A 20065-nucleotide genomic window follows, 5' to 3' on the forward strand; every position below is an offset into this window, starting at 1 on the left:
TTCTGATGCGTCTTTCTTTAACGCCTGATGAACCGCATCATTGTCATTTTCTCGCCTTGTGGCCTGCAGCTGTCTGAGGCACTTGATTAAAACATTTCTTTTAGTAATCCCTATGTAATAAAGCTGTCTCTGGAGAGAGAGAGAGAGAGCAAGAAAGGGTGAGAGAGCGAGTGTAGGCGTGTGTGCATGTGTGTGCATTTTGGGTCAGGGTGCTCCAGATGTCTAGATAGGGGGGGTGCGAGGTGTGTGAGAGTAAAAGAAGGCAAGTTTTTCTTGTGAAGAGTTTTTGCTCATGTACGATTGAGAAAGTAAAATATTGAGGATCATTGACTTTGAGGAGCTCCAAAGCACAAATACAAAGCTCGCTGTGGTTGCAAATGCAGTCTTGGACCTTTAACTTGTTTCCAGATTGAATCCAGATAGTTTTGCCATGCTGGATATCAGTGGAGATTCCAGTTAAGATACGGTAACATCATAATTGCTTAATTGTCCCACTAGAGTAAGCATAAGAAATGATCTAAAGTGTAGTACCTAGATAAAAAATGTCCAACAGTTAGGGTTTGTTGGGTTTTTAGCTTGTCAGATAGCAAATTATTTTAATGTATATTTGCATACACTAAAATATATGCAAGTATATTTTTTGTCCTCCATTTTTGACTATATAACAGACAATTAAAAATGTTTCACAAAAAAATTATATTTAGTGTTGTTAAGTCAGCAGCTGAGTCCATTATTGCTTACATAGTGCAAGTAAAATGCTCAATATCAAATAAAATGCTTAATATTTGCACTCTGCTTTTTACATCATATTCTACTTTCATTAGTTAAGTGAACAAGTTGTCACTTAACTAATGAACAAGCTGTGCCTAAAAGGCATGCCTCAACCTTTGTGGTCTAGTAAATATGTAAAAATGTTGGTGCAGGCAACAATAAATAAACAGAAGTTTAGTTACAGTAGTAAAATCATTACACTTAAAAATGTGAAATTATCCACCATTTACTTTGCTTACCATTTATCCCGTGGGTAAAAAGAAAAAAAAATCTCATCGCTTTTTATGTGCCTAATTTTACTAATCCATTACTGAAAGAAATATTTCAAGGTGGACTGTAGAAATTAAATAGATAAGGTATCACTAAAGAGCAATAAACTTGTGCTTTAGTTTTTAATTTAGTATTGTTTTAATGCACTTAATATACTGTAAAGTGTTTGCTTGTTCAATAAATCTTATTTTGAAGAATTTGCAACACATACTAAGTCAAGTTTGTTGTAGGATAAAATTGGGCACTTCACAGCAATAACCACTGATTGTTACCAGGAGCAGTCAGTTCTTGACTAGAATGCAGTAGGCTGCTGAAAGTCCATTTTGGCACTGATTCCCCAAATAAGCTCTAAAAATTTAAAAACAATTATTGTTAGTGAATTTTGTGAACCTAGTTTAGGAATTGTGCCATTAGGATAGGTTAATTAAAGTAGATTGTGACAGTGAGTGATTTGAAATAATTTCTGATAAGGGATTGCTGGTCTTATGACAGTTGCTATCTATGGTATTTATCAGACAAATATGTCAGCCCTTAATTGATTGCACTGGCACTTCTGTGGACTTTGCAAATAGACACAGATAAGGTAAAGTAAAGAGAAAGTTTCACATGTTCCAGAGCCATGATATGTCCTTAGGAATGTTAAATCCTTGGACAACTCATTGATGCCTTTGCTACATTCTGTGGTCTGCCTCCCTGTTTAATGAGTTTGTGTTCCCTAGTACTTATATTACCATAAAGTTTTCCTTTTTTGGCAAACTTATTTGATATAGGCCTCTCTATTAACTGCATTTTGTAACGCGTAAGACGACAATTTTTTGGTACACAACATTATACAGGTAATTACATAAATGTATATTTTGAAAACGTTAAAGACTTTCTAGGGTTTTATTCTGGAATGCTGTGTGATTCCTGTTAACCAACAGGAATCACCCAGTGGTGGGTGCACAGGATTCATACTGATCAGAAGCCTTAACTACCCAGCTTACTTCTTTCAACATTATGGAGCAGCAGCTATGTTCTCAGCTCTGGCCTATGACAATGGAAACTCAGAGCAGCTCCTTTAATCCAGGATTCTGTTCTTTTAGTCAAGATTTCTATTTTCACCTAGCCATCCAGGAGAATTGGAATGTACACTACATAGAATGCTATATTATTAGCTTTGCTTCTTTAGTTCAGCTGTTTTTCACCATTGTAGACTTGAGTACTGTCTGGATTGCTGCAGACAAGACCCCATCAGTTTACCACTCTGCATCACTTCTGAGCAAAACAAACAGATAATCAAACCCTTCTGCTTGAAGGAACAGTCCACTTTTTTCTATTCAAGAACTTTGGCGTTGCACTAAAAGGACCTGACTCTCATCTGAGCCGCCGCACATATGGCTGTAAATTGCTTTAAGGCATGCTAAAGTGTCATAGCTTGAAATACCAACATAACCATATAGTCTGTAAAATGCAAAAATGACAGTGAGTCTCCTAAAGCTCTTGCTGTTATACAATGGCTGGATTTCTCTTAAGGCTCCCACATACTCAGACATTCTCTGTGTATTCTGCGAACTTCACATGCACTGTCCATGGACTGTTGAGATGTCATAGCTGAGCATACCTATTACCTAGATTCCTTGTGACAAATTCCTTCATTTCCCACAATCTGAATGGATACTAGCAAGTTTGATGAGCAAAGCTGTATTTCTTCTCCACTAGGGGAGCCACAGCCACCTGTCAGTGTGGCACAGACAATGGCAGTCACGCTTTGCGTCCTTGCAACTGGTTGCACCGACTCTCAACTGTGTCAGCGTGATGTTGGATACAAAACAGTTTGATGTGACACATTCCCACTGAGCAGTTTACTGTGTGACACAAAGTACATGTACATGGTAGTAAATATTGACTTTTGTTCGGATGCGACCAGCAGACGTCAGCTTCGAGGACGTGTCCACCTTTACGGATGCATTTGGTGCAGCAAGTACCACCAAATGCTATGAAGGACTTCCGTCACCTCCTTACCAAATCTTTACCCTTGCAAATATCAAAGCTGAAATGCACTCTCTGGTTACCCATCTTAAATATTCAGACCACTTGTCTGGTATTCCATTCCTTAGGTCTTGTCATAATGGGCCACCCACAACACCATAAAACAATATTTGAGAAGTCATGTTAGCCCCACATTGTCCAAAGCCTCAAGTCTTTTGGCTTTGTGGAGATTTTAACAGCCTCTTCAACCTTGCAAGTCCATTCAGCGTCACTGTTTTTCTGCTTTGCTGCATGCCAGAATTTTCTAGAGGCCACCTGCATGGTTGTGTTCCATTTTTGTGGTCATGAGAAGAGACAACCAAGTCCTAAAGACTTACTTTTTCATCTTGATCATCTTAATTATCTCAGTTACCTGTTTTGTCCACCACCAGTCTGCTAGTTTCACAAACTACATGTAGGCTGTGTTTTTTTCTGATCTTAATGTGGACAAACGGAGAAACCTCTCCAGGAGCTGTGAGAAAAATTTCAATAATAGAGTCCAAAGGGGATGATCAGTTGATGGTTCTGCCCCTCTCTCCATCCAAGTGTCCAAGACATAAGCCACTGATCTGCTGTCATTAAAAAAAAACCATATTCCATCTTTGGCTTAAAGTGCCCTGGTACCAAATACACTTTAGGTGCAGATTATATTCAGATCAGGAGGGCTATTCCTCCAGATCACATCCTTCCAGGTGTCTCAGTTATTACTCACATGGGAGTTGACATTGCCAAGAAGAACAACGGAATGTTCAGTTTGCATCTTTATTCAGTGAACCATGCTCATCTGGTTTAGATAATCTGAACGGCTGTTTGGAGCATAAGTATAAACAATGAAAAACTTCCCTTTTACAACTCGAAGCTGCAATGAGACAACCCTCTCACTGGGGATCCTCAGCAGGGTGGCTTGCAATTAACCCAACACCAGTGTAATGTTTCTGCCTCAAGGCAAATCTGGACTTTCTGTCCTGGCACTGAGGAGGCATTCCATGTCCATAGAAGCAGATTATTACCCCCAGGAATCAACAACTCCAGGTTGCTACCTTCCACCTGGCTCACTTGGCACATGACCTCAGCTTCCCCTACTGCAGGTGATGAACCCATGAGAAATTGGCTCCCTGTTGCTTTGCCTGTATCCTTAGTCACAGGAACCAAAGCTTGAGCTTAATTTGCTCCCCAAAACAACCAAACAAAGATGAGGCAAGCTTTTTTTTTTATTTATCAAGTAACGCGTTGTTAGAGCAGTGGGATCCTTTTCAGTTTTGGAATCATTATTGCTACCGACCGTGCTTTGGCTCACTAAGCTGCCATTAGTAGTTTGCACTTGAATGTAAAGGTGTGTTGGAGTTTGTGTGACAGCACATGTGTTGGCATGGGATTTGTGTGAATTTCCAGGAATTTATCTCTGTTGTTTGGGGGATGTCTTCATGTTTTTTATGTGATTTGTACGCAGTGTGTATAAATCAAGAATTAGACTTAATAAAAAAAAAAAAAAGTTGAGACAATATAAATATCTCTGCTTATATCTCTAAATCTTACCACTGTATCTACTGTTGATGCTAATCCATTATGACCTTTGGATTGCTTTTGTTTTGCTCAAAGCCTGTGGCAACAGTGAAAAGCTTCCTGCCAAAAAGCTGTTTACCATGCTGCAGCAAGAAACACTGACCGTGCCAGCTACTTAATGAAATACGATGAGTGCCTGGCTGTCCTCACATCCAACATTCCCAAAACACCCTAATGAGGGTTTCTGCTTCTAATTTATTTCCAAGATCCAAGATGGTGTTCACAAAGAACTGGGTATATTATAATAAAACAGGTGCATAATTAAAATTTTAGGGGACCACATGCTCATGACAGCTCCCCTTAAACGCTATAAACACTCAAATAAGCCAACAAACTTTCATCCCTTGCCAGTCCTCTCATTGAAGTGGCTCTGCCAGCACATTTGCTCTGCATGTGGAAGCATTGTTGATGCTGTGTCGTCTTTGCTGTCTTTTGTTGAACTGCAACGTCTTCTAATGTGCTCACACACATACACTTTGCGCAAATTTGAGCACACAACTTACATATTACACACATATGATTTATGTCTTGTTGTACAATGCAACAGTAGGGATTGCTAATGCCTAAAAAACATGACCTTGCATAGTTTACCACGGTGCCATATGCATCAAATAGACATGGTTTTGGGTACGCTGTGTATGTCAGTGTTGTCGAGGTAAGACTCGCTGTACTTGTCATGTCTGAAATTTCTTAACCTTTTTTGTCCCTCTTTCCTTTATTCCTTTTTATCAAATTCTCACACTTTTTGCCTTGTAGTAGAGGCAGCAGTCTTCAGAAGTCAAAGCTTGCAGAATTGCAGCTCACACCTCTTGTCACAGTTCTGAACCACCCAGGAGTAGAAGAAAGAGAAGGATAAAGAGAGCCTTGGAGGAAAAAGAGGGAGGGAAACAGAGGAGCTAAACGATTGCAGAGCTGAGAAAAAGATCAACTCTGTGACATATCCCGCACTCGAAACACCATATTCTGTGTGTGACTGAATGAAAAACAAAGCACATTTCTGACATTTTCCCACCATTGTCAGGATTACACACTTTTTATTTTCACTAAAATCACTGTTGGGAAATATACTTCTTTGTTTCCATTGCATTGTTGGTTATGCATGGGTGACTCATCAACTATATATGACTATATATGCAGAACAGTGTCCACTGCAGCCCTGTCACATAAAATATTTTGCTGGATGGTACATTGTCCCAGAAGTTATTACAATAAATGATAATATTGTTGAGACCATTTTTGAGTTGGTAATGGTAAAAGCATTATAATAATAATAATTTTGGTAGAAACAGAGAGAGAAAAGCATGATAAATTATGAAAATGGAACTTAATGAACTCCCTTTAATTTATCATGTGATTAATTGATTTATTGCAACAGGCCTAGTTCACTGCAAGTAAAGTGTAGCATTGGACCTTTTACAAAGGAGAGAAAGCATGCAATAATCCTAGCAAGAAATCTGTATTTTCTGTGTTTAGTTGAAGCATCCAAGGTTTTTTTTCTCCAGTAAATTCAGATAAGATATATTTCTTTAAAAATTAGCTTTGTCGCTATGATGGGCACAAGTGCTTTATTGACCTGTGTACACTACTTTCCCTTGTTTGGGGATATTGGGGATGTTTGCTAAATGTATTGTTTTGTTATGTATTTGATCGAAATGACTGAAGAATATAGTGGATTTAGTAGGATTTCAGTGAGTGATAGGCAGGTATCACAGTAGGTAAAAATACCTTTAGAAGATTTGGAAATGATTAAACAAATAGAATGAACCCCATATAGTGAGTTTGTGTGCATGTCAGATGATAAATGAGACCATGGTCCGTTGAGGTTCTGATGGACAGAGGCTCAGAGGTTTCCATCTCAATGCTCTGTTACCTCATCCCCCAGAACACTCAGCTCATCTTGTCATGTGTCTAGAATCTCACAAGTTCTCTCTCTGCACTGCGGACGTATGAAATGTTAAATGTGTAGAGATGTATTTCAGGCTCAGGTTTCTAGGGTGTTCATCTTTTCACATAAATCATCGTCAAAGTTGTGACAACGGGGGAGAACAGGGTCAGAAAACTCGACCTACTTGCCAAGTAACCAAGGAAAGCTTGGCTTACCCGTTGTACTCCTTCGCTGTAACTGTTGGAAACTAGTTCATTTTACTTGGGCCTTTTTGACAAGTGATTTTTATTTATTTATTTTATTGTGGTGCTGTTTTTATTGAACAATAAAATTTATATACTTGAGTTTCTGTGTATTTCTACCAATTCGACTAAGCGATTATTTGCTCATTTGGAACACATTGGAACATCATCCTCGGTGTAATCTTGCCTGTTCTGTCTTTTCTTTTGCAGGAGCAAAAGGTCATCAGTCCCCACCTCAGAGTGTATTTTTGAGCTTCCGCATTTTGCTGTACAGGCCACAAGGCCTCAGACACTTTTGCTTCAAGCAATCTGTCAGAGCTGGACCCACAGTATGGTGAATGGATCCTCAGTGCCAATCAGTGAAAGCCTGCTTAATGAGGTGTTCAAAGCTCCAGGTAAGCAACATCTATGTGAAGTAAGACGATATTAGCTGTTTCCAAAAAAAGCAAAGTTATAGTATAAACTTTTACAATTTTATCAGTGACTACTTTATGTTTTTCCTTCCGTTTGTGTGTGTAAGAGTAAGTGTGATTTCCTCTGGACCTTTTCAGTGTCACACAGACTTTTAGATAAGTCTTCATTTTACTATACATTTACTTTTAGTGCTGCAGACAGTTCCAAAGCAAAAGTATCCCTCTATTTACAATGAGAAGTATTTGCAACTCCAAATGGTTCCACATGTGAATTTTCTTGATTTTCCTTATGCAGTTATGAGCTAAAACGATCAACACTGTAATCCCACTACATATAAAGAACAAAGTATTTAGTTATAAAACAAGGACATGTTCACATGTTTAGTTTTAGGTGGGTGCATCTAAAATTCCTTTAATTGAGCTTAGGTTTTAAAATCTTGTTTATGTACCTCAAATGAAGTAGCTGGAGGAAGAAATGAGTGAGATGCATGTGAGGGATATGAATCAGATTAGTAGAGTAGTAAAGTTGTTTATGGATAAAGCTGGATCGTTAATGCCAAACAAATTCAGCTGAGAAATCTGTAGCTGACAATAACTTATAGTGAGTTGGGTCTTGTGAAACGTTTTACAGTTATTTCTCAGGGCTTAACTAAAGTGTGAGACTATGACTAAGAACAAGTCACCCCGAGTGCAGCTAGTAATCTGGAGCCAATTCCTTAAGCAGGGGTGCAAAAGATTCTACAAATTTTCTCCAGATACATTGAGTTGCAGAAGATGGTTAAAGATGTACTTTTTTTTTTAAAATGAAAGTTACAATAACTGCTGTCAAGTGTGAAATTATGTAATGCTTCATTTCACCAAGAATCCCTTAAAGGTTAATTAATAAACGTTACCCCTTTTCAAAGAAAAGGAGGAGAGCATAAATTGAACAAAACAGTAGCACGTCTTATGACGGTAGCATCTGGACTGTTCTCTGGAGGGCCAGGGATTTTCCAACTCATTAGGATCATGTTGTTTGGTATGCTGTCAACATTCTCCTTCAGCCAGGCCAGCTAAGCTACCTTTTTACTGTTGTGTAGCTGCCAAAATGTATGAAACTAGTCTCCCATGAAGTGAAGTCAAATATTCCTCTTCCCCCATTTTGCTGTTTTCTTGGAATGTGTCTTGAAAAGTGACATGGAGAAACATTTACACATCTGGCCAATATGCTGGCAGGTCAGGCAAAGTAGAGTGGGGGGGGGGGGGTCTTAATAGGGGGACTGAAGTCTCAGAATGCATGAGAGTGAAGGGAAAAACGTGATGTATTAGGTCAGAATCTTTTAGTAAGGAAAATACTCACCATAATTCATATAACCAAAACCAAATATTTTAGATTGTGTATCTCCATTTGAATACGTGTCTATACTTTCCTCTATAGCAATCCTCTTTAGGCACACTAATGTGAGTGTTGTAATTAAGTGGAAAATTAAAAATGAAGACAATAAAGAAAAGTAAAGTCGATCAACTTGAATTTAAAAAACAAACACTGATTTACTTTCTGACCTTAGTTGTTCCTGGTGCTGTGCAGGAACCACTGAGTTTCCCCTGGGAACTTACCTTTCCACTTACTTTTTTCAGCAAAACAATACAGTCCTTTAGCTGGTACAGGCTTGCCATGATTCCCATAAAGATTTATATTCATAACAATATGTGTTTTCAATGTACCAAATTTGCAGTGCTCAAGATGAGGCTGAAGAAATGTAGATAACAAAACTGTTTGCATTTTAAACATGTGGTTTTGTAACCTTTTCGGAAAAGACTCTCTTCTCCTTTTGATGTTGCTGAGCCTTTCAGTGGTGGAAGGCGTTTCATATTGAGGTCTAGCTGACAGCACAGTTGGTTAGTGTCCTTTGTGAGGGAGAGCTATTTGCATACGGAGTACACTTAGTTAGAGGGAAGTCAGACTGTTTAGTTGCTGGGGAAACATTACTGCTTCAGTGTTATTTGCATGCTTCTGATGGTTAATCTGAAGACTTGAGATAAAGAAAAAATTGCAACAGCAATAAAATGACATCAATAGCTAGATTTCCAATGTCACGTGAATTTTGAGCACACTTTTAAGATGTTGCAAAAAGAGAAAAAAAAGCAAGTTAGGTGCATTTCCAGCTGTTGGTTTGGAGAAAATCAATTGTCTTAAACGCCCCGAGAAGTGACATTTTTGAACAGACATCTGTAATGCATGACACTTTGTTTTTCAGTCATCTATCTGTGGTGAATCTGTAATAGCCTTGTGCTGTTAGAGGAAGAAACAGGGTCTATTTTCTCCAAGTTTTTGATCTTTGTTGCTGGTATAACTACTACATACTCCTTAGCTCCTTCGCTTCAGTAACTCTGGCTCAAGTTTATTAGAGTCTTTTGTAGTCGAGCTGTTTTCAACTCTTTTTTTTTCCCCTTCGAATTGTATTAAAAGTTATATTTTTTCTTTAAAGTTTGATAATAAATTTCTTCTGACATGGCCTCATCTAACAGTATTCTGTTTCTCTCTTTCTAACTTTCTGGATATAGCCATGGTTAAAACATTTGAGGTCCCTTTGTGGCTAGCGGAGCAGCAGTAGTAATAGTGAGAAAGCAGGGCCAGTAATTCCTGTCTGCTTTAGGGCAATTTTACACCCTGATTCCACCACACACTGACCACACTGACCTCCCACACATTGCTCAGATCTGTACGCATCTGTGGGAGAGGGCAGTGTGTGCTGCTTCTGCATTGTGAGTGTGTGTCTGAGTTTACTACTACTACCATGTAAATTGCACTGCGAGTATATAAACATGTAATTTTGTTGAAGCACAAATGCTCTTACTTCTGTTAAGCTTAGTAGTAACAAAACTGCGTCAGCTGTTTCAACATCTGTATAATCTTAATTCTCGACATTTCGACTTCTCGACTTGATAAACTTGACCTTTTCTTCACATCTCCCTTGTCTTGAAGGATCATTTGAAAAGACAAAGGTAAGATCATTTAAATCATCGCAGCACTCGCTTTTCCCAGCAGTGATTGATTAAACTTTGATCCAGCCACCACAGCTGTTTTTCTGGCCACAGAACTCTGTGGTGGTCTGGTCTACAACATGATGAGGGGGAGGTACTGGTAGACGTCGGTGGATGGTGGTCACCAGCCATGTTCTGGATGATTGCCGGGGGATATATGAGCTGTGACATAGCTTTAGCATGACAGATCCTCAGGAGAAAGAACAGAGGAAGAGAGAGTGAATGTTTTAATGAGCAGAATAAAAAATGAAAAAGAAAAGGAACCTGAAGGCCGAAAGGGAAAGTGACAGGATGAGGGAAATAAAGCGACTTAAGAGTTTGGGACCAACATCAGTGCCCAAAGTTACAACTGGCCGTTGGTCCCCTTTATTACACACTGCTCTGGCGCCTCTTTGAGTGTCAGGTTTGGCATTTGGACAAAGAGACAGGCATATGCACAGATGTGTGCCTACCTTTATCATTTCTGGATCATATGTGCACTTTTGAACTCACACCATGTGATCCCATTTAGGGCAAATGACTCAAAAATGTTGAACTAGAGCAAGTCAGTGCTCTCACTGCATACCAAGCAGATGGATGTTGATATTAAAGAAGGACCTGGGATATTACACATAGTGCAGTCATTATTAAAACATTTGAACATTTGTTCTTGTTTCTTCTCTTGCTTAAATCTTGAAAAGGGAGGCTAGATTGTGGGGTTTGTGGGGTTGCTGATGGCCAAAAGAAATGGAAAAAATCTTGCATCACCTGAACTTATTTGTACCTTTTTTCACAATGACATACCTTGTTGCTAGGAAACAAATGTCATTTCTGAGATTATGTCAACCATAGTTTTAACACATTTTTGCACTGCATGAAAAAGACTACTCCTCCCATGCCCAGCACTTCATACTCCTGTGATCTAACTAGCTTTAAGAGCCTCAATCTGACGCAAATCCCCCTGTGACGCAGTGGTACAATACTGGTCTGTAAGAGCTCTGCTTAGAGGTGGAAAAGTGTCTATTTTCATATCGCTTGATCACCTCTGTAGTCTGATATGTGGCATTCTGTGTTTAATGATGTCTATTTACAATGCTTATCTGTCTGGTTTTTTTTCTTCCATTTTTTTAAACTCACCTTTATGTTTTTTTCTGTCTCTACTGGTTATCCTGACAGTAGAATGATCAGAGAGGGTTCCGTTTTTTACCGAGTTGCTTTAAGGAACTTTTTAGGAAACATGATGTTCACCATCTATTAATTGAGACAAGTTGGAGGAACAAGCATCTTTGCCTTGTCAGCTAATAAGCCCAGACACTTTTTGCAAAGATTGTTTGGATACATTTCAGTGTTTTACAGTGAGAGTGAAAGACAGAAGGACCAGAGGTTTCCTTTGGTCTGTGGTTGTCACAAATGTCAGTAAAGAGATGAGGAATTAAATGAAAGCCCTATGATGTCTGTTTCAGCATAGCCTGGCCCCTCACTCAAATATCCATACTTCTTTGAAGAGGTAACTTATTGGTTTGGGAGAAAATTCTTCCTGTCTTCTTGTCTGCTTCACAAATTGACATCAGGACAAGAAGAAAGCTAGAGAGAAAGGAAAGAGAATGGGCTTTTTCATCTATACACAACCTTATTTCTGACATTAAAGACACGTTGTGTCAGCATCAGAGAACTGATAAATAAATTTTGCATGGAACTTGAGACAGTTCTTGTCAATGAAAACTTCAATGGACTACAGACGGCCTTTATTCCACCCATGGCAGATTGTGATGATGTTTTAAGTCACTCCAGACTCAGTCTTTCCCTACATTTCTTTTGTCTTACTGAAGCTGTCTGCACCTTTGCTGTTGCTCCTTTTAGTCACTAGCTAACAAGTAATGCCAGTGGAGTCAAGTGTCAGAGTTTGTTGAGTCATGATTAGACTTCCAAATGCTTAGTATGTTTATATTTAATACCATGAATGGACCTCAAAGTGGCTTCTGTTTCCTCCATCTAAAAAACAACAGACATATTATTTATTATTGTGATGGTGGTTTTGATTGTGGCTAATCCAGAGTTTCCTTCCTTTACCATGCTAACCATGTCCTCACCACTCTGAGTTTCAAGCTCTCACATGCTTCATCCAAAGTCAAAATGTAGTCACGCAGACACATGGTTTCAGGATGTTGGTATTTACACACACCTTTCATACGACACCATAGACCACCTAGGGGAGACTCCTCCCGCTTCTCTATATGCACTGACCCTGCCATTCCCACTCTCTCCTTGCATTCTCTTGCGAAGAGAGTGCCACACTTTTCTGCAGACAGCCCCCTCCGTGGACAATGACATTACAATTTCCATCCCCGAGTATTCAATCTTTTTATTGTAGTAGTTATTTAGTGAAGAACACTACAAATGTACGCAATTCCTCACCAGATTCCTCAGATAAACATTCCTTGAAATTATTCATGTCTTCTGCGGATACAAAAAGCTGAGCACATTCCTCGATAAAACACAGAAACTCCTGACCGATCACACAACACTTTGAGCAGATTTCTTTTGAAATAGTTTGACCATGGTCTGGTGTCGAGAAGGAGAGGTGCATGCCTCTGATATGAGCAAAATGAAGCATTTTTGTTGTCATGCTTCTATATCAGTGAGAACCTATTTCTACACTTTTGATGAAATATGTGGGAGCCTTTAGCCTTCACGCTCAGGTTTGAACAATGAACAGCCCTCCCAGGTGACCAATAGTTAAAAGTTTCAATCCATGGCGACTGAATTGTCATGGATTACCATGTAGTGCGTCCAAGATGTCCTTTGTGATTGCGATAGTGCACACATTTATATTGTAATGACTGAGATTCAATATGTTGTTCAAAATGTGAAATAAACAAAAATGGACTGATCTTATATAGCACCATTTCAGTCACATTCGCCATTCCTAGCATTTAGAAGGTACCAAAAATGTGTTTTAATGTTTTACTCAGTAGTGACTCACAACTTTGTCTTGGAAAGGTAAATAGAAATAATATGTAACTTTACCCACTGTGGCCTTGGATTATAAAATATCACAGAGGTAATGACTTGTTGACTATTACAGTGTCAGTACCCACACTTCTCTTGATCATATTTAAATAAGCAGAGCAAAAGATGTGAAAGAACTGGCAAGAAGAAAGCGTTATGAGAGCCCAAACCAATTCAACAGAAGCCTTTATTTTGATCTGAAAGGAGATTCTTAAAATTAAAAGCATAGAAAAACTTTTTTTATGGTTTGGTTGATTAATGGCAAAGATTTTTTCAAGAGTTCTTAACATGAATCATCTAGGACATGAAACAAAATCCACTGTGAGAATAATAAATTTTAAAGCACCCGGAGCAGACTCTGGATGTTACCAAGTCCTAAATTAATGACAGATTGAAATAAATCTGTTTGTATTTATTTCATCTTGTAGTGTCTACAGAGCTGACTCCCTGCTGAGAGCCAATGGTCCCATCTGAGGGTAGTGACTAGTGCCAGCCGAGCACATAGCTCCACGTCAAAAGGCCATAAATATCCGCTGTAACACCCATTGAAGTGCCTCACCAGCACTAAAACCTCAGTCTTGGCTACCACCACACACAGACCCAGCAGTTCCCTCAAAGCTTAGATGTAAATATTGATCCCCATGGATTATTAGTAAACAAGAATGCTTTGCTTGTTATTTTATTAGTTTTTTCTCATCAAGAGAAAATGCACAAGTAGTAGAGCCTTTATGACTTATAGATACACAGGGGTGTTGAGATCTGAAGCGAGGGAGAGAACACAGTATTTCCAAGTTGCTTTTAAGCAATAAAGAGACTGGTTTATTGTCATTAGCTGTGGTGTGTTGTTTCGAGCATCTGTCTCGGTGGAACCACACTGGCATTCCATCCTGGCTGCTACTTCAAAGCTATAATGCCCTTGTTTCTTATAGCCAAATTTGTCAGGGCAGCATTAAGCTGAGTATATGAGTAACGGAAGGACTACTGGAAGGACTACTGGAAGGACTACTAATATACTTGATCCTCATCCAATACTGTCTTACCACTAGCTAATTAATTCCCTCCAAACGGCAATGTGGAAATGACCTATTTTGCAAGAAAATGCCTTTCTTCCCTTTTTCCCCCTATATGTTCTTTCACATTTCTATCTCTCAGGCACTGTGACTTTTAATTCATTTTTTCCCTACACACTCCCCTGTTCCACCCCAATGTCTGCCAAACCTTGCTTCCTCGGCACATTAGTGTTTGCCAAATTGCTTCCGCATGAAGCCTCCTTAATTGTGGTAATTCAGTGGCAGGGAAAACCATGGCTTGAATGCAGAGAACATATGTCACTGTTTTAGTGGACAGACAAAAAGGCAGGCAACACCTGGAGGGGATGGAAATTATGAAAACTAGACCTCCAGCTTGTGCTACCACCAGCACTTAGACCCCATCACTGCCTTTATTGCAATGATTGTCCTAAGCACTGAGTTGTGCAGTTGTTGTAGCCTCTGTTCAAAGTGTTCAATGAGGCCTGGCAGTACTTTTCTCAGTTAGGGAAAACCACATTTACATTTGTATGTATTTGTTTGTAGACACTCTTTTGCTTGACTCCCTGTTTCGATGTACATTCACCCAACTATGTTTTTTATTTAATATTTTGGTGAAAACTTTTTGCAGTCTAGATTGATTCAGTCAATTTAGTATTTTCAACTATTTGAAGAACTAGTGTGCTTTGGGCAGACCTGTGTGTGCGAGGTTGAGTTGATTGTTGTGGCTTTTCTTATAAATGGCTCATAAATGACATTTTTTCTAAAACCAGCCCAGTAACAAAAATTGTAAACATATAATACAGTTCAATAGATAATTATCTCAACTATATTAAGAGTTGGTGTCATGGTAGGTGACATTAGGAACAGTACTTCTATGAGAACTGCTCTTCTCTCAGTTTTAACTGCAGGACAAACCACTACTGCTTTGCCTTGTCTGTTTTCCTGTCCCACTCTTTCTGCATGTGTCTATATTTCTGCTGTGTGTCAGTTCTGGGCACAATGCCAACAGACCTGCTCCTACTTACTGCCTCTACTACAGCCCCTCCTGACTTAAGAGAGACAGTTATTGTTTCTGCATCAGCACTTAATGGCTCAGCTGGCTGCTTTCAGGCTACCCAACTTGTCTATGTCTACCTCTTTTTCTGTCAGCCCCCTCGTTGCTTTAGGCTCATTGCCAAGCTGGAGGGCTGTAGTGCTCTAGCTTACCTTCATATCATGGTTTGGCAATAATGTACAGTACAGACCAGAAGTTTGGACACAACTGTGTGTCCAAACTTTTGGTCCGTACTCAATACAGACCAAAAGTTTGGACACACTTTCTAATTGAATTCAATGAGAAGGTGTGTCCAAACTTTTGGTCTGTATTGAGTACGGACCAAAAGTTTGGACACACAGTTGTGTCCAAACTTTTGGTCTGTACTGTACATTTTACTAATCATTTGCCATTAGTTACAGAGCAAATTAATACATTTACTATGAACTGAAGACTTTCACTTGAATTAAAACAAACTTGTTTCTCTCAGAATAAGTTAGTGTTACACTTTGAATTTCTTCAGTCCGGTGGTACATATCAACATGCCACATGACCAATACCCTCCTGAAACACAAACAGGAGGGGAAAAATATTGGCACATGTTAAAAAAAAACAACTCCTGACTATTGTTGATGGTCGCAGAAAGTTGAAACGTACCTTAGCTCTGCCATATTCAAGTTAGGAGTTCTTACTTTTAATTTCCTTTAACTCTTGTCTAAGTCATTTTTGCTTTGTTGCAGTGGATTCAGGAAGCGGTGTCTGTGACTCTGTGTTCTCGTCATAAACTTTTCTGGTTCTGCATTTACACACTTCTGAGTTCCCTTTTTTTGTGTCAAAATTGGGTCATAGGTTTACTCTGAGATGATCGAGTTCTGATTTTTGTTAATCAAGTCAGAATCATCCGGGTCTGATTCTTGATGCTTTGAAAAATTGATTTGATTTCCCATCTATACTCTGTACTAAGATTTTTAGATGTCTGAAGAGTAAGTTCACAATCCGGATGACTTAAATGGAAGAGAACTATGGTTTCTACACTTTGAAGGAACTTCCTCAGCTCTACAGCTCGATGGTTGAGTCAGGAGTGCTTAGTGGAGGAACACTCACTGAAGAGGTTTACAGATGGAAAACACGTAAACAGGCAGAAAAACTTTTATGTGGCTTGGTCATTCCATAAATACTCGCATAGTTGTGATTTTAGAAAGCACAAGAAAGAAAAAGAGGAAAACATGAGCATAGCTGTTGTTGTGGTTGCTTACCATCCCCTGCAGCTGGCTTATCATTAGTGCATTATTGCATTAATGCAGTTTTTGTGCCAGCATTGAGGCCTGGAAGACAGCTGTCTGGAAACAGTGCAAAAAACAAACATAGTACTTGAAGTGCTCCTGATCTGCTTTTAAAATCTACCACTGACTTTCTAGGTCCCATATGGAATAAAAAATACACTCAGGAGGCTTCAGTAAAGAGGAGACAGGCTGAAAATAAGACACTTCACGGGGGTTAACTCTCAATTATTTTATTTTTATAAAATAAAAATAAAATAATTCCTATCAGTGGAACTCATTCACTGAATAATGATGTAAAATAGCTCACAAGGTTTTTTCTTTGTACTCCTTCCAGTCCTCACAGTAACAAATTGTGATTTTAATATTAATGTATGTGAACAGGTGTACATCATACTTTTCCCATCATATATGTCTGGCTTCCATGAATAATGGGCACTAGTGGACCATACAGCTTACTGATTTTGACCTGATTTTGTCTTGGCCTTATTTCTATAAATTAGTGTTGTTTTACTGACTTCCTTTTGCTCTTTTCCTCCCGTCCTTTCAGCACATCTCATTGGGGTTTAGTCAGGCAGTTGCCCTCTTTCTGTCTGACGGAGTACTGTAGCCTCTGACCCCCAGCTGTGTGTTTATGTACCTCTTGCACCTGCCTTTGCTTGACGACTAACAGCGCCACACATCCATTCACTTGGTCTCTTAATAACACGCAGAGACGAACAGACACACGTCTGGTTGTGTTACACACACATGCACCTTGCACACATACGACACACAGAATGCCATTGTTCAAGCTGACAAAATTACCAACCCTTGTTTTTTCACTCTTCCTGTGCACCCCACATTTTTATAGTCCAACAGCTGGACAAAACATTTTCGAGAGCCCCCCCACCACTTCCCAACGCCCTCCTCCTGTTCAGCAGCTACCAACCCAGCAGGTGCGCTGTGCCCTTGAGGGCGTCTACGTGGGCAGAAGGGATGTGTTATCGTGATACCCCTGGTGCTATTTATCCACAGCATGTTGGAGACTAATTATTAAAAACTGAATTTAAACTCAGACTGTTCAAAAGCTGATCAATAGTTTCAGACCACAGTTTTAAAACTTTTAGTTGTCCTAAAAAAGGTCTTTTAAAGATTGGTCAGAGTGGTTGGGAACAAAAAAAAGTTAATTGGTAAACCCAAAAAAGTTTCACTTAAACAGAGCGGAAGGATCAAACAGGGGTCTGTAAAAACAGATACTTGACCCAGACTAAGGCCCTTAATAAAGAGCAGTTTTTAAAGAACAGAAAACAGAAAAATCTTCAAATCCAGTGACTCCTCCTACGCCACAAATTCTGTTGTTGGACTTTTCAAGGGAGGACCATGGCACATTCAAATGTGGTGGCAAGTTTCATTTTCAGACAAGAAAATTCACTTTTGATGGTTTTCATGGTTTCCAACATTGCTGGCATGAGAGGGAAATCCCCCTTAAGATGTTGTCTGTGCAAAACAGTGGGGGAGGCTCAATCACAATCGAGAAGCTTTTTTTCTTCAAAGGAACTAATAAATGTGGTTAACTATGTGGATATCTTGACTAAGAGCCCTCGTCATTATGACGATGACTGGATCTTTCAACAGAACAACACTGCAGTTCACAGTACACGTCTAAGGGCTTCTCCCAGGAGAATAATGTTCGTCTTTTGGATTATCCTCCATATCTCTCTGATCTAAATCCTGTGGAAAATGTTTCAAAAACGATGATGAGAGATTTTTGCAAAATCAGATTTTATGAATGCCCGTCATGTAGTCACCTTTAACATATTGAAGAGAGTTCCCTAATTCTACTGTAAACATTGCATGAAACATCACTATTAATCAACAAAATATTGTTGGGCTCCTCACTCCAGAATTCTTTTGGAACATTTTTAGTTTTGCTTGTAGGTTTTTTAGTTTTATGGACTGTTGACCAGCTGATGAACAGACAGTTTTTAGCTCCAGGCTCCGTTTTTGTTTGTAATTTTGAAGCTCCGTTTCGAACTGGGTGACTCCCATGCAGTGCTAAATGTGAGTTCTTCTAACTCTTTCTCTGGTCTTATGACTTCGATTGTGTATTTGTTATATCCAGTGAAATACAAACCAAATCACAATGTATTAAACTAATGTAATACTGAAAAGTTAAATGGACAATCACAGATATGGTTATAATGCTTCAGCGTACCACCAGTTTTTTATGACAGTGATGCATTTATTTTGATGATATAAAAATCATGTGTTGTTTACTAGCAGCTGACTAATACATCCGAAAGATATTAAAGTAATTTAGTAGTTTAGAAAAAATAACGTCCAATAGAAGCACATTATTAATTTGGATTTAAACATGTCCACGCTGGAATGTCTTCCCACTGCTTTCGTCCTAAATAGACTGGAAGCTGTTACAGGAGTAAGGAGCCAAAATCCCAGAGCGACATGAGGTACTGTTCTGTTTGACTTGCAGGTTTATTAAAATGTGTGGCAGAGAGACTTCAGCTGGGTTGTTAACGTTACCATCTTCCATCTGGGCGTATAGAGGGCCTCTCAGACAGCAGGTGAAGAGGTTGATTGGTAATTTGTCTGAAAGAGAGAGAAGGGAAGTCAGTGGTTAGGGATTTTAGCAATTTCCCAGCAATTCCCTTGGTTAAGTGTGGTATTTGTGGTCAACTCAAATCCTGCCATCCATGTCTGCGTGTTCGCAATAAAAATACATTTGAGCTACAGTTGAAATGAACTCAACCCACCAAGAGATGTTCATCTGATGTTTGCCATCATTTCATCTTGGAATTAAAAAAAATATTTTGTGTAAATGTATTGTACTTTATTAGTACCACTGGAATGTATTGGTTGAACATTATATACATTCCACTGTTTTTATGCATTAAGATCAGAACCTTTTACTGTTTCAAATTAGGAGTTTCAAGCTTCATTGCCAAATAAGTTGTTTTTTTATTTATTTTTTATTTTTTTGTCATGGTTCCCCAACTAAACTTTGTACATCTTACATTCCTAGAGAGGAATACCCTTCCAAGCCAAACAAACCAGCCTGTGTTCTCAGCTGAGTAACTTGACATTAAAGTGACATTTGGGGAAAATTTTTAGCACAGAAGTACACATAGAGAAAACTTAGGTTTGTTTAAAGAAAATATAAGAAAAGTACTGACAATGTGTTCATAATGTTGAAATAATTTTTGGATTTTTGGAATCATAGGTGTATGAAGTCCAGACTAGGGCTGTTGTAAACAAATATTTTAGTAATCGAGTAATGTGTCTATTATTCTTATGATTAATCGAGTAATTGGATAAAAAAATTGATAAAATAAAATACTGGTAAATCTAGTATAATACCAGTGTTACTATTGGATACCAACATCAGTCCAATTTTTAATATTTGAGGATCCCTAACAGTTACTTTCTTGTAGTTTAGAAAAAAACCTTACAATAATAGCACACTTTCTAAGTTAACCTGAAGAAAAGTTATACAATAATCTGAAATTATATTAAATTTAACAATAGAGAGGCAGGCTCACAAATACGCTTATAAAA

At 38.7% G+C, this 20065-nt stretch overlaps 1 protein-coding gene across 3 annotated transcripts in view; it reads left to right on the plus strand.

The window, feature by feature from the left end:
* The window catches only part of vps13b (vacuolar protein sorting 13 homolog B), a 304956-nt gene that overhangs the window by 52347 nt on the left and 232544 nt on the right, over positions 1-20065 (plus strand). For all 3 annotated transcript variants that reach the window (XM_032557919.1, XM_032557917.1, XM_032557918.1), the window contains one exon: positions 6952-7136. In XM_032557919.1, coding sequence (XP_032413810.1) covers positions 6952-7136 — 185 coding nt within the window. The remainder of the gene's footprint in view (positions 1-6951; positions 7137-20065) is intronic.

This window comes from Xiphophorus hellerii, chromosome 3 (assembly GCF_003331165.1).
Source record: "Xiphophorus hellerii strain 12219 chromosome 3, Xiphophorus_hellerii-4.1, whole genome shotgun sequence".
NCBI classification, from domain to species: Eukaryota; Metazoa; Chordata; class Actinopteri; order Cyprinodontiformes; family Poeciliidae; genus Xiphophorus; species Xiphophorus hellerii.